The sequence below is a fragment of the Elephantulus edwardii genome, unplaced genomic scaffold, assembly GCF_000299155.1.
Source record: "Elephantulus edwardii isolate Elephantulus edwardi_28Jun2011 unplaced genomic scaffold, EleEdw1.0 scaffold00183, whole genome shotgun sequence".
NCBI classification, from domain to species: Eukaryota; Metazoa; Chordata; class Mammalia; order Macroscelidea; family Macroscelididae; genus Elephantulus; species Elephantulus edwardii.
Window position 1 is genome coordinate 3572282 of NW_006399933.1, and position 16543 is coordinate 3588824.

Below are 16543 nucleotides of genomic sequence, written 5' to 3' on the forward strand. Positions count from 1 at the left end.
AGATGTATAATCTCCTCCTTTGCAATGCATGGCCTCTGAAAACCCACTAGAGAGTCAGCTGTGAGGCAATTCCAATTTGATGGCACACAGTCACCTCAACAGTCCAGGCAATGGTGCCGTGTAGGGAGCAATAGGGGGCTCGTGACATAATGGGTTGGGAGTTGCACTACCCCTCGAAAGCACCGGGTTTGAATATACCAGGTGCTCCAAGGGAGAACATGAGCAGTCTCATCTCATGTAATTTACAGCCTCTGAAAACCCACTGGCGAGTCAGCTATGAGTTGATTCTAACTCAACAGAATATTTAACAACAACATACAGGCAACAGCAAATTGAAAAGGAGTGGTATCACATTCATCATTAAAGAACATATTTTAAAATTTGACCTGAGTTACAGTGATGACAGTGATAGGATAATATTCATGCACATACAAAGATGACCTGTTATTATAACTATTATGCAAATTTACTCATCAAATAGTAAAGTTGAATATGAGTCAATTGAGGATTTCTACCAACTTCTGCATTCTTAACTGATCAAACATGCAGTTCAGATGTATTAATAATAACTAATAATTGGAACGTAAACTTTAGAAACAAATAAGAAGGATAAGCAGTTAGAAGTAGGGTTTAGTTATAAGTATATTTGCACGATAGGATTTTGTAGCACCAAATACCTACTGAAAACACATTCTTTACAATAAATGAAAGCCAGTGGCACACATGGACCTCACCTGATTGAATACAGAGAAAGAAAATGGACTACATCTGTGGAAAGAGATGGTGGAGAATATCAAAATCATCAGTGCAAATGAGGCTAGGGGGCAACTGTAGAACAAAATATCAATTGCTTATATGTAAATTCAAATTGATCTCAGGCTCATTGTTCTCTAGTTAAAGAAGCTCACAGTTCCCAGTCTAGTGTTGTTTTTTTTTCAGAGGCAGTAAATCACACAGGAGGAGATTGCCCATCTTTCTCCCTCAGAAGCAGTTGCTTTAGTTTGACAGTGCAACTCCTTACCCATGAGGCCACCAGAGCTCCCTAGAAATACAGTTTGGAATTAATTGAAATCACTGTAAACTTATTGACAGAGATAGATTGTGTAGCCTTGACTATGGAATTGCTAATTAGGATTCACAATGTCTGCTCTGACCCACACTGTTTATCACCTGATGTTCTTATTAAACTATGGGAGTGCTTTTGCCTCTCAGTGTAGAGATAACAACAATATACGAATTGTAAATGCTAGTGAGTCTAGAAGTACTAGTGACCTAGGGGCTAGGGTGTTGCACTACCAACCCAAAGGTAAGTGATTCGAATTCACCAGCTGCTGCTCCTCAAGAAAAAAATGGAGTCTCTTTCCATGTGATTTACAGACTCTAAAAATCGAATGGGGGATTGGCTGTTGGTTGATCTTAAATCAACAGGAATGAGTGGTTGAGTCAATTTTATATTCTTCATAAGTGGAATCTGAGAGATGTAGAAATTGCAATGTTAACCAAAGCAAGGCAGTTCATTTCTACAAGTAGTGAGATGGGAGCTGGAATATATATAAAATTAGATATAATACATTGTTGGGAATGACCAAGCAGATACAATAAACTATGCAGAACCAGCAAAATAATGTCATTAAGAGAAGCAAGAAGCAAAAATGCAAGCCAAATAGCTAGATTAAGTTCTTAAAAAAAGATTGCTAGATTTATTTTTTCTAGAGTCCAAACATGATTGGAGGAAGGCTCATTAACAACTTGCACTATAGAAATGACAGAATTTTGCTTGCAGAAAGTGAAGAGGATTTAAAGCATTTGTTGTAGAAGATCAAAGAGTACTACCTTTAATATGGATTACTTCTCAATATCAAGAAAACAAAAAAAAAATACACACCAATGAGCCAATAGACAACATGACAGATGAAGAAAGGATTCACATTGTCAATTATTTTATGTTACTTGAGTCCAGAATCAACTCACAGGGTAATAGCAACCAAGAATCAAAAGACCTGTTGTGTTGGGAAAATCTGCTGTTAATGACCTCTTTTTAAAATTTTTTTAATTTGATTTTATTGTTCTCTGTGTGTGTACTATCAAATCGGATTTGACAGGTACAGGAGGAGATTGCCCCTCCTTTTCCAGCAGAGCATCTGGTGGATTTGAACCACTCACTCCTGGGATTGCAGTGCAGCTTCTTGCCACGTCAATGACCTCTTTAAGTGTGCAAGCCATAGTACTTTCATTTGTTTCCTATGCACCTGAGAGTTGGATAATGAGTGTGATGACAGAACAATAATCAGTGTCTTTAAATGGGGGTGTTGGAGAAGAGTACTAAATATCCTACAGACTTCAGAAAGAACAAACGAGGCAATCTTGTCCTTGGAGAGGACATCATGTTTGGGAGGGTGGAGGGCAGGCGCAGGAGGGGAAGGCCCTCTAGGAGATGGATTGATTTTGTGACTGGGGTAATCGGGATGATTGTGTCGGAGACAATGAGATTGGTACAGGACAGAACTGAGTTTAGGGCTGTTGTACATAGGGTCGCTATGAGTCACAAGTGACTTGACGGCACATAACAACAACAACAACAACAACAACAACATTTTATAAATCACAAATATTGACCCATAGTGTATAAATTTCACTATTCCTCATTCAAAATCAAGGGTGTTTGAGAATCAGTCAGTTAGGAGAGAGAGTTTATGTTCTAGACCAAAATGGCATTTACATCTGTGGCAGTAAAAAAGAAAGAAAGAAAGAAAGAGAGAGAGAGAGAACATACATACATACATACATACATACATACATATATACAGGAACCATTGCAATATATCAATTAGTTCCACGCTTCTGAAATAGTGTTCCTACTGACAAGTCTGAACTTCTCAGGAATTTGACTTCTGGCTCTATTCTGATGTGTGGTAATGGTTAGGGGTGAGAGTTACATAGATATTTTAACTTTTCTCATATTGCAAATATCTTCAAAGAAAACCGTCTATTCACATGTTTTTGTAAGTTTGAAAAAAATGTCTGTAAAAGTTGTTCTAGGAAATATATTTTTAAGCGAAATGAAAATTTCTTAGTATATGCCTAAAGCATGTACATAATATTCAATTATCTATATCCAAACATATCCTGGCAACAATTTCCTGTCAGACAATTTGATTAAGTCAGGTTAAATAATTTGCACTGATTTTTGTAATTCACTCAATGCCATCAAGTTAGAAGCAACTCATAGCTGACCCTCTAGTGGTTTTTCAAAGACATGAATCTCATCAGAGGAGATTGTCCATTTTTCTCCTGAGGAGTCACTTGTGCATTTGAACTGCCAGAGAAATTCCACTTTTGCGGTAGTAGTACAACTACTTATGGACTACATACACCACTGTAGTATGGACTACTCCCTAGAGTTCTAGTCAAAACGTGCGTTTTAGATTTAGTTGTTTTTGTTTTTAATATTTTATCACCTGCATTTCAGAAACACAATTGAATTAAAGTCCTAAGAATTTCAAAGGTGAAAGGTTAATAATCATAACAAAAATCTAATCTGGAGATTAGGTTAAAAGGTTAAATAGTAGTTCAAGTCTGCTGTGTGCCACCAAATTGGCTTAGACACATATTGACTACATAACAGGGTAAATTGGCTCCATAGAGTCTCATCGGCTGTAACATTTATGGTTGTACAGCCAGTGTTTTTTACCTTGGATTTAAATTGGCTATTCTAGTAACAGTTTAGCACTTAACTATTTGTGTAATAAAAAAGTAAAAGTGTGAAAAATAATATATTATAATTTTGTAAATAAAGTAGTATACTTTAAAAAAAAAAAGTAAAAGTCATTGCTACGGCCATGGAACAACTCCTACAAGAACCCCTAGTAGCTTTCTGAGGCTGTAAATGACACACGAGGTGTATGGCCTTTGGGTTAGCAACACAACTCCTATCAGACTAGGCTGTCTTTCCCCTGAAGAGTAGCTAAGGGATTTGAACTGAATGCCTTTGGGTTGACAGTGCAATTCCTTACCTACTGGGCCACCAGAGCTCTCTTTTGTGTATGATCTTGATGACTTACTTCAAGGTTACTCCAAGAAAAGAAATCCATTTATGTCAAGTCCTTTTTAACTTATGGCAGCTTTCTCTCAGGTTTTGAGGTTACAGAACTTAACAGGAGCGGAAGTAAATGGTGCAGTTGAACTGTTGATCTTTCAGTGAGCAGTTGAACATTTAACTTTACTATACACCAGACTTCCATCAGTTCTATGTTACGCAGATATTAATTTTAAAACCATGACTAGAATCTAACTCTCCAGATTCTCAATCTACAAGACATTCTGTATCCAGATACATTTATACTTTGTTCCTAACTTTTAAATGTAATTTGAGTGATTTTTCATTATAATAATAACTTTGTAGAACAGTCATTTAACCAAGTTGCTTTATCTGTCTGTAAAATAAAGGACAATTATAATTTAAACTGTTGCACTGATATTGTATACTATTTTTGGGGAACCATAAATATTTAAAAAGACAATTAAAAGTCATATTTTTAAAAATTACATTAGCTGAATGTTCACTTTAGTTCTTCTCTTTGCTCTTCCCAATCTATGTCTCTGTAGAAACACTGTATCTTTGTGATTTTATAGCATAGACTTGGCTTTATGGATTGGAAGTTGAGTCAAAAAAGAAGTTGATATATCAGAACAAATTTAGATGGATGGTTAAATAATCTGTCTCTATTATTATTACCAGAGATGAGTGCTACTTTCTGTAGGATTTTAGAACTATAGTTTTAAACGGAAATTGTCGTCATAAACATAAGTATGTGTTCCTCATGTTATTTTTATGTCCTCCTTGTTTTCTGTATATGGAATTAATGAAGTACTAATGACTTAATGGGGATAGGTAAGTAAAACCCTTCCTAGATGAGATCCATTCATGAATTTCATTCTGACTGATGCTTATTCTAATATGAATTTCAGTTTTGCACCATTTAGAATAGGATACTAATTTTTTAATCTTCTACTTATTTTTCAGCAAACTCATCTCCAGGCTCTCCATTTTAATGTGTTTTGAAATTATATAGATGAAAATCCATTAATAGGAATCTAAATTATGTATGTATGTTTGTTTGTTTGAGGTTTTGTTGATCAGTTGCTTCCTTACAAAAGCTGATTTCAATTTTAATAGTATTGCTTATTTTAAACTAATGGTTTTAACTTAATTCTGTTGTTGTTTGTCATTGAGTAAGAAATGACTCATAGTTGACCCTCCAATGGGTTTTCAGAGACTGTAAATCACATGGGAGGATATTGCCCCTCTTTCTCCCACAGAGCAGCTGGTGGATTCAAATTGTGTGCCTTTGGTTGGTAGCATAACATCTTGCTGCGATGCCACCAGAACTTCCTGTTATTGTTCAGTGACATTAAGTCAGTTGTGTCTCATAACCATCCTATGTACAGCAGAACCAAATCAAAATCATTACCATCATCAAAATCATTGCTATGTTTGAAAACATTGTTGCAGCCACTTGCCAGCACATATTACTAGGGTGTTCCCCTCGCCCCCTCCACCAAGCATGACGTTCTCCTTCAGGGAACTGTCCATCCTGGTAACATGTTCCAAGCATATAATACAAAATCCTCCCAGTCGCAATTCTCTAAGCATTCTGGGTTTACATCTTCCAAGATAAATTTGCTTGTTCCTCTGGCTCTCCATAGTATATTTATCATTTTTTTTAAATACCGTAATTCAGGTGCATTCATTTGTGGGTCTTCTATATTCATTGCCCAGCTGTCATATGCATATGAGCCAATTGAAAAGACATTTCTCTCTTTGTTCATTGCTTATTGATCTACTTATAAATAGTTTTGTTTTCTTAACAAGAAGATATAATTAATACTGAAGTCTGTGTAGTCTGGTTTTCATCAGTAAGTACTTCAAGTCCTTTTGATTTTTAGCTCATAAGTTTGGGTCTTCTGCATAACTTAGGTTGTGAATGAATTTTCCTTCAATCTTGACAGAATTCATCTTCTAATCCAACTTCTTGGATTCTATGGTGAAAGTATACAACCGTTGTACACATATCTTTCCTAATTATGAGCGACTCAGTATCCCTGTGTTCTTAAGTTATGTACAGATTATGAATCAAGAGAATTAACTGTTCCAAGATTTCCCTTGTTATCCACATAATCAAATGCCTTTGCATTTTCAATAAAACACAGGTACACATCTATTTACTGTTATCTGCTTCCAGCCAAGATCCACCCATCTGGATCTGGCTTGAATTTCTGGGAGCTCTCTGTCAGTATACTGCTGAAACTCTTTCTGGGTTGTCTTATACAATTTTACTTGCATGTGATATGAATACTATTGTTTGATAGTTACTTCATTCTGTTGAATAACTTGTCTTTGGCATAAGTGCATATATGGAATTGTTCCAGTTGGTTGGCTAGGTAAATATCACTCAGATTCTTTGGTCTAAAGAACTGAGTGCTTGTAGCATTGTGTCTATATTTTCTTTTGCAAAGACATTGTGCACAATTCGGATTCTTCCTTCAAGACAATTTATCCTTGATCATATGCTCCCTCTTAAAATGACTGAATACCAACCAGTTATTTTTGGTACAAAAATGACTCTGTGTATTCTTTCAATCTTCACTGGATGCTTCTTGTGCCGTTCAGTATTTTATCAATAAATCTTTCAGTATTGTGCTATGTGTGCTCTCCATTTTTGTGCCTTTTAATCTCTCCTCATAGGAAGGGGCAGTCCTTGGAAAAAGACATCATGAAGGGTAGACAGTCAATGAAAGAAAGCAAGACCTTCAACAATATAGATTGACACTGTGAAAGTAATAGTGTGCTCCATTATGTTGGAAATTGTGAAAATGGTGCAGGATAGAGCAAAATTTAGTCACTGTGAGTCATAGTCAACTTGATGACACACAAAAACATCTCTGCACATTCCATTTTAATAGTTTATTTTGTTTTCTTGAATCAGCCTTTAAAACTTAGTACCACACTACAAAATTTAGGACATTAATAATTTTAGAATAGAGATATACACAGAATATATTCTTAAATGAGGAGGAAAGAGACTTTTCTCTTTTTCTCAGACTTAGTGTGTAGTGTTCCTAATTCCCTGGGGTTGTAATTGTCCATGGAGGCCGAGAAGTTCCTGAGCAGTCGTTCCACTCTGGAAACTGGTTTCTTGAGTATTGATGGGGGTCATATAAGGAAAGTTTTGGGATGTGTTCGATTTTGAGATACTGGTTTTTTCCCCTCCATAAGCAGGTGTTAGTTGGCCTTTGGCCCCGGTTTCGCCGGCAAGGACCTAATGGGGGAGGCCTGCTGAAGGGTGTGTGTTTATTTATTAATTTTAGAATTAATATTCTTTAAGTGATACAGCAGTCATTTGTCTATTTGCTGTACTGAACAACTTGGAGTTGCTGTGATGGTGAACACTGTGCCATAGTTATGTCAAATACATAGTGGTTACCCATCATGGACAGTATTTGGAGGAGATTCCAAATTGATTAAGGTTTAGAAGCAGGAGTGGCAAACTCTGTAAACTCTATAATAATACAGAAATTATGTTATTTAGAGAACAGAGTTCAGGTCTCTTATTTATAGGGTCACTATAAGTTGTATTCGACTTGATGACACTTAACCACTGCTAAGCAAGATTAGTGTTATATTTGGAGGAACATTCTGCTTTGTTAATAACTCTTTGTCAATTTGCTGTACTGAGGTAATCTGGGTTTGCTGTGATGCTGAACCTTGTGCCACTGGCGTGTCAAATACCATAGTGGTCTCCCAGTGGAGCTCCCAGTTGTAAAACAGGTTTGGAAGCAGGAGTGGCATCCACATCCAAACCACATGCCTATGGACACTCTATGAACTTGGAGAAATGAAGGTGGTTATGAAAAGGCATTGAGTCTTTTGTTCATAGAGTTGCTATGAATTGTATTTGACTTGACAGCAATCAACAATAACATGTGGATTTTAGTGTCTTACTTACCCAGGTTTTATCTTCTGTCAGATACATTCAACATTGACCTTTGGGCAATTAAATTACCTTTTAACTTTATCTATATTTCTCCAGGGGTGCTCTTAAAAAATACCTTGCAAGATTTTTTAAAAATTGACCCAAATCCTCTCTTATAATCAAATCTCACACTTGTAGATGGTATTATCAGTCATAAGTACTGTATTATCATATGAAGTGAAGTACTCATATAAAGAAAACACAAATATGAAGTTTTCCAGATTCTGACTTTTAAAAATTAAATGTAGGAACAATAGTCAAAATAATTGTTTATATCAATTATCCTCACTGTACTGAATATTGATAACTCATTGAATTATCAACAATCCTAATAGTTTCCAGACTTATACAGTTTGATTTTTGCTTTACATATATATTTTTTACTTTTTGAATCTGGGATTAAATGGGCATCCCTGGGGAAAGTTCTATTAAGACTTAGGTATTTTTATCATATATAGAAGAACATTGAAAACAAATATAATTTTGCTTCTCAATTAGCACCTTACATTAAAAATTGTGAATAGTAACTCTGTATCATTTGAAAATAGATCTCTAAACTTAGAGAATATTCAAGAACATATAAAATTTTCTCATACATGTAATATCTTGCATGTAAGGTAGTACATCATCCTATAAATTTATTTTGCGCTTCTTATGAGTACAGGAAAAATTATATATTTATCTTACTTAACTCTTGTTTTTAGATTGACAAACTTCTAAAATGCTTTATATTATGGACATTAAAATTTATCCCAGTTGTACCTATATTTTCAATATTTTGGAAAGTAAATTTAAGAATCTCTATTATAGGATGAATATTTAATTATACAGTTCCAATGAAATATGAAAAAAGCTACAAAATTCTGCTATAAATATAATATTTTCTCTTGTGTTTAATGTACTTTTCTCTTTGCATTTTAGAGCTCTTGGATATAAACAGAATATCAATCTTTAGCCAACCTTCTGGATTTCTTAATCTCCGTACAATGTTACTGGATGAATATCAAGAGCGACTCTTTCTGGGAGGCAGAAACCTTATATATTCTCTCAGCTTGGAAAGAATTGCTGATGGCTACAAAGAGGTATGGAAGCCCTAAGCTCTTTATGGAAGAAAAGAAAAGGAAGTCTCTTCATAAATGAGTGTCCCATAGTTTATTTACTTCATTGATTATGTTAACATGACCAATTCATTAGGAAAAAAAGTTCATTCAAATAGAGATTATTTTGAGAAATCTTTTTTATAATCTTGTCTGTTTTCTACCACACAACTCCTCTCTCTAATCTCAGAATACTTTTGATGGCATGTTTGCTACTCCTCTTGCATGATAATCCTTTCCACCATACCCACACTATCAGGAGCCTTAGGGTTGAGAACATGGTGAATCACCAGCACTCTCTCTGGGCTTTATCATCTCCACATCTAAGCCTGAGGAAATAGAGAAATGTGGATCAATTAACTTAACACAGTTGTATCAATGATATCAGTAATTTAGGGAGATGGTCTATAAACCTGGGGTATTAAAATATAATACTAAAACACACACGTGTCTAAATATTCTGTGACTATTTATCTATACTGTGGTTTTATGTAATGTAGTGTTAAACCAGGCTGCTCCTTGGGGCAAGGATTCTGGGGCTTCACCTGACATACTTTGGACATGTTGTAAGGAGAGACAGGTCTTTGGAGAGGGACATCATGCTGGGCAGAGTGGAGGGACAGCGCAGGAGGGGAAGACCCTCTATGATTGATCCAGTGACTGGGGTAATCGGGATGGGTGTGTCAGAGGCAGTGAGATTGGCACAGGATAGAGCAGGGTTTAGGGCTGTTGTACATAGGGTTGCTATGAGTTGGCACATAACAACAACAACAACAACAACAACAACAGTGCTGAAGTAGTTGACTCTCCAAGGGTTTTTTAGAGGCTCAGGAGCTTTGGTGACCTAGTGGTAAGAAACTGTGCTGCATGTCTGGAAGCACATATTTTGATTGTGCCAGCATCTCTGCAGGAGAAAGGGGAACAGTTCCTTGTGGTTTCTGCCTCTGAAAACTGCCTGTAGGGTCAACTATGGGTCTGTTCTGATTCCATGGTGCACAGTAATAACAATAAAGCTCATTGGAGGAATTTGTTCATCTTTTTCAACAAAACAGCTGATGGAATCGAACCATCTGACTTTGGGTTGGCAGCAATATTCCCAGTCACTAGGCCATGATACTTTCCTTACCTAAGTACAGAAAGGGGGGAGAAATGATTTTGCACTTAACGTACAGCTCAGTTGAGCTAAATTTCATATCAATTTTACACAAAATATGCTGAACTATTTAGACCAAATTTTTTGGCATAAATATGTATGTTATAAAGTTATTTTATCATGTCTACATGATAGTGAAAAATAGTGAAGGCCAGCATTTCTTAATTAATTTTTAAGCTCCTTACTATTTCTTATTATTCTTGCCTTCTTATTTTAAAATAACTTTTAGTGGGTTATTTCTTGTTATCTATAAAAGTGATGAGTATTGAAGTTTTCTTTTCTTGCAATATTAAAGCTAAGACATTTGTGTAAATACATACTTCACCAACAAATCCCTGTCATGCCCTTCACATTCCCAATATTATACCAAAATTCTTGGTTAAATAATAATTGAACATTTACAGTATAATAATTATTGTTGTTAAGTACCACTGAGACAGAACTGACTCATAGTTGACCCTCACACATGTTCTCAGAGGCAGTTTATGACATGAGAGGAGACTGCTCATCCTTCTTGCGTGGAGTTTGGTTGGCAGTCCAATTCTTTACAATTAAACCACTGGAGGTCTCTGTATTAGAAATAGGGAAATAATATTCACCAATAAGTAACAAAATGAACATTTTCATATTTATTTACTTTAAAAATTTTTGTACTTTTCTAATTAAAAATAATCCCATTTCTTATTTTAATATTCTTTCATTGATTTTTCACTCTATCAGAATAAGGAAATTTATTCATTTCTATCAATTCCAAGGATTTTTCCTTTCTGGTCAGAAATATCCTTTCTTGTTTTTTAGTCTTGAAGTTTAGCTTTCTTTCATCATCATCCTAGAATAACCTTTCAGCATCCACCTATTGAGAATCTTAGCTTTTCAGCCTTCTAGGGTTGTTTCATGTTTCATTTTTTTTTGTTGGGTTTTTTTGTTGTTTTGTTTTTAGTTTAGTTGGCCATTTTTATTGAAGCATAGCTTCTAGTAGTTTCTTGAAGTCAGGTTCAAGATAAAATTTGAACTTTTTATATTTGAAAACTTTGTGAGCAAAATGTCATCCAAAATGTATAGGTAGATAAAAAAAATTTTGGTTTAAAATAATTTGTTTCAGAATTTTGAGGATGCTATTCCATTATTTGCAAACTCTGAGTGCAGCTGCTGAGAAGTCTGATGCTCTTCTAATTTCAGTTTCTCCACCATTCTACACCTTCACGCTTGATCCTAGGCATTTATAATCTCCTCTTTTTCAATGAGTTGCACTACAAATCCAAACACTAAGAGCCATTGCAGGAAAAAGATGGACAGTCGCATTTTTGTACACTTTACAGCCTCAGAAACTTGATGATGGGTCACTAAAAATTGCAAATGACTTGATAATTGAATGAATTGTTCACTTTTCTTGATGATTTGTGTTTAAAAAACTTCCCCTTATTTCTCTTGTTGTTGTTGTTGTTGTTGTTGTTTGCCATAGAGTCGAGCACGATGCATAGTGATCCTGTGAACAAAAGACCTGAAGCCTTTCTGTAACTATCATAGTTTCTCAAAGTTCATAGAATTCCAGAGACATGTTGTTTAGGAAGTAGATACCACTCCTGCTTCCAAACCTGTTTTAAACTGGGATCTCCAGCAAACACTGTCCACCATAGATAACCATTATGGCACTTGACATTCCAATGGCACAAGGTTCAGCATCATGGCAACCCCAGTTTACTTAACTACAGCAAATTGACACAAGAGTCATCAGAATTTAGTATATTGATTATAATTGTATTGTACTTATGATTTTTAATTTTTTTTAAATTTTCTTTTTTTACTCTATTTGTTATTGGTGATACAGTATTATCTTTGCCACTGTTACCAATTTTAAAGAGTTTTTCCTCAGTTATATGAACTTACTGCTTATTGGAAAGATTTTTAACTTTTTCTGCTTTGATTCACATCCACCTATACTGCTATCTACATTCAGAGGGATCCTTACCCTGTGATCTCTAAGCATTTCTAAAATTCTATTTCACCAATCAAATTGCTTATTGACTTTTCTCACCTTGCATGCAAGTGGTTTTTAGTTTTTCTCATGTGTAAAGCTAGTTTACACTATTCATATGCTTTAGAACTTCCAGAATATTGCTGATATTTTTCTTTTTTTTTTTGGAAGCTTCACTCAAGTACTATTTGTCCTTCATGGATTATAGCTTTTAATCTTTAACTGTCATTTTAATAGTTATAGATGGAGGGGAAGCAAATTTTATATTTTGTCCAAAGTTTTTAATTTCTAGTACCTTTAATTTTGTTTTTCTGTATATTTCTGTTTTTACTTCAAACATATGCAAATTGATATATCTTTCTCCTTCTCTCTCTCTACACGCACACACATTTGGACTCATTTACTTTCTTATCTACATAAAGAAATATATGTGCATATAGAGGATCAGTAAAGGAGAGGAAGACACCCAATGAGATGGATTGACATAATGACTTCAGGATTGGATTCTAGTTTGTCAGTGATGAGGATGATGATCATGGCATAGGATAGAATAGCAGTGTTCAAGTCAGCTATTCATATAGTCTCTAGGGGTTGTACTTGATGATACCTAACAACAATACCTAAACAACAATAACAATGACGGCGACCAAGAGAGAGCTACGTTGGTCTAGTGGAAGGAAACTGTGCTACCAAGACAAAGGTTGGTGATTGTCATCTGTGGCCCTCGGCCAGGTTCAAATTGTCTTCCTGTCAAACATTCTTCTAGGTGGTATAGCACTGGTCTGTGCGTTGCTGTACAGAGGTAACTCATGGTTGCTGTGATGCTGAAGCCTGTGACAGTGATGTGCCAATCGTGGTAATGGGTACCCATGGTGAACAGTGTTGGCTGGAGCTTCCCGACTAAATCAAGCCTGGAAGCAGGAGCAGCATCCACTTCCAAAATGGCTTGCCTCCGGAAACTCTATGTACGAACAGTGCTCAGGCTGTTCGTTCATAGGGTCGCTATGAGTCGTCTACAACTCGACGGCATTAAACAACAACAACAATAACAATATAGATAGCATGTTTGGGAAAGTGGAGGGTCAGCAAAAGAGAGGAAGACCCTTAACAAGATTGAGGTGGCATAGTGAATGCAATAGTGTGCTCAAATATATCAGAGATGATCAGGATGGCACAGGACAGGGCAAGATTTGATCTACCATTCATAGAGTCACAGTGAGTTCTAATTGACGACACTGAGGACAAATATATATATTATATTATATTATATTATATTATATTATATTATATATAGAGAGTACGCGCGTGCAAGAGAGATAGTATCTGCGTGTATGTGTGCATGTATCATTTTATAGTTTCATCTATCTCATTCCTAATAATTGGTGGGACTCATTCATTGATTGTCATAATTGCTGCCCAACTGAAGACAATCTCTAAGATAATGGCATTGTCCTTTTCATCACATTCAGGGGCTTCTCTTTCACCTTTTGACTTCTCTTTTTCTGACTTCAGTCTTAATTTGAGATGTTCCCCCAATGGCTCTTCTCTTTTTCTTTCAGTGAGTTCAACTCCAGTTTTCTGTAAAGAACTATTTTAGCTGGGAGTATAAATATGTGCTATGTATTGATCTTTTTTGATGTTCAGTGAATCATAAATGTCAAGAAATTATTTGAAAAGTGTGGTTATATTTCTATTTAAAAGTCTCCATGAATCTGGGATGCTAGAAGGTTAAGGATCTTGAAACAAGGAAAGTAGTTCTTACATTGTCATTACTGACTGGGATCTCATGACGCTCATGGAGTAGAGCCCAGGAATCCACATTGGTCACAAGCTTCAGAGCTGACTCTTATGTCTTCCAACATCACGTAACAATTTCCTGAGCTCTCTATTCGTGTGTGAAACTTCAAGTTGATAGCAGCTTCCCACTTTAATGTTGATTTCCCTTTGAAAATGGGATTGTTTATTTATTCTCACTTATTGTTTTGATCTTTTTGCACCCCAAGGACTTTAATAATAGAAAAACTGGCTGTTAGAGAGGAAATGACCTGTGAAAACTATAGAAGGGCAGGAGACTTTAAAAGTGATGCAATTTCATGAACTGAGAGTATTAGGGACCAAAAATGAAGTTGTTTGTGGCCATTGAAGCATCAGGGTGCCGTCTAGCAAAAGATGCCAAGGCAAGTAGCCATAAAAACAATTGAATTTAATAACTTTCAGGCACTCAAGCATAAATCCCCATTTTGTGGGATCAGAGGCTTATATTATTTGGCAAGTCACCTCAAGAATATAACTAATTCAAATGCATAGATTTCAAAATTGCTAAGTCCCTACCTGGAGCCACAGAGGGTCAGGTGTCAGCCAAGAGGCCTAAGGCTTGAGCTTCATTAGCTCTGAAGTAACTTCATTTCACCTGCACTTATTATTTTGTACTTTTCCTCCTCTTTCCACAAAATAGTTAATAATAAAATTCTTAGCAGGCCTTTTGATTTTGTTTTCATTAGCTGAAAGAGTCAGAGTAAGATTCAGTTCATTAGTATTCTATTTAAAACAGAATGAAGGTCAAACTTGTATACGCTTCAGGTTCTAAAGTGTTGCTATCTGTTCACCAGCAACTTATCAGCAACACCCTGATGGGGGTAAGAATAGGAAAGGATCAGAGGGTCAATCCAGCTCAATTTTATTGAGATCTGCAGTGCACTTATAGACAAGCATGTAAACAGGATAGGGTGGGGTTACAGACATGGGACATGCTGATTGGTTAGGAGAACCTCAGCCTCATGGGGATCACTCCTGGCTCAACAGATGAGGCAGTGGTCTACCCAGGTGGCGAACTTTCTCAAGCCGGTACAGCCAAACACAGAGGAGCTTTCTCTACCCCATATTAAAGGCCGTCAGGAGGCTTGCATTTATCTGCAGCTTAGGCCATCTGTCCTGGCCAGAGTCCCTCCCTTCCTCCCCAACATTCCAAAACACTAAAGAATCTAAGTTTTCCTTCTGGGTAAAATTCTCCTACCTTGTCTGAAATCATGTTCCTTCTATTTTCTTACCCTGTTTTAGAGTTAATATTTTAATATCTTAGATTTACTATTTCCTACTTTGCTTTCCCTAACTTCCTCATTATCTGTACTATTGAAAATCTGATAATATGTTGATGGAGATAGAATGGTTCTGCGCATTATGAGATATTTAACATCTGTTTTTGTCTCTACTGATTAACTACAAGTGGCATTCTACCACCACTATTTCAGTTATGACAACAAAAATATCTCCTTGTATTTATGAGTATCCTACAGGTCAAAACCTTCTTCAACTGAATCATTAGGTCTAGTCCATAATTATGTAGGATGGGCCTAGACCCTTCCATGATCAATAAACCCTCCCTAATTATGTATCTGCCTAGTGATACCACGTTTCTCTTTCCTTTCTGAGCAATAAAATACCTAAAATAGTAGCCAAAGAACATTGACTATACTTTCTAACTTCATATTTATTTCTTTATTTTTAATATGTATCATACACATAAAATGGTATAAAAATTAAGATATATGATCAATTATAACATTAAAATAAACACTTTTGAACCCACTACCAAAATCAACAGTCAAAATATTACCAGGTAAGTTCAGCATCCTTTATCTCGTCTCTTTATTCACTTTATACTTCCTTTTCCTGAAGGCAGTTTCTAAGCTGTACTACAAACAGGTCCTCCACACTCCTATACCACTTTCTACTCATCTCAACACCAATCTTACTGCTTTGCTGGATCCAAAATCACACATGAAAGCTCACAGACCACATAGAATTATATTGGGAAGATCAAAGGTTTTAATCCAGAGTAGTAACAGAATACAGTCAAGACAGCTCACAAAATGTGCATGCAGCCACCTCAGCCTCAAGCCTCACAACTTCAGATGAGTGTTCCTTAGTTCTCAGTCCTGCCAATATTGGCTTTCTCCTCCCCATCCCCAAGGTCTTATCTCACATCAGGCCTCTAGTTCAGTCATAAGCATTGCTGCCGTAGGTATGTTGTTCCTGTAATGTATCACTGAGTCGCTTGTGAGTCATAGCAACCCTATGCACAATAGCCTTAATCCCTGTTCTATCCTATCCGGTGCCAACCTTATAGTATCTGACACATCTACCCCCATTACCCCAGTCACTGAATCAATCCATCTCACAGAGGGTCTTCCTCTCCTGCACTATCCCTCCACCCTCCCAAGAATGATGTCCCTCTCCAAGGACTGGCCCCACCTTGCAACATGTCCAAAGTATGTCAGATGAAGCT

General features: G+C 36.2%; 1 protein-coding gene across 1 annotated transcript in view; it reads left to right on the forward strand.

Moving 5' to 3' along the window:
- SEMA3E (sema domain, immunoglobulin domain (Ig), short basic domain, secreted, (semaphorin) 3E) overlaps window positions 1-16543 on the forward strand; it is a 333719-nt gene that overhangs the window by 183357 nt on the left and 133819 nt on the right. Inside the window, exon 2 of the mRNA XM_006896142.1 lies at window positions 8955-9115. Coding sequence (XP_006896204.1) covers window positions 8955-9115 — 161 coding nt within the window. The remainder of the gene's footprint in view (window positions 1-8954; window positions 9116-16543) is intronic.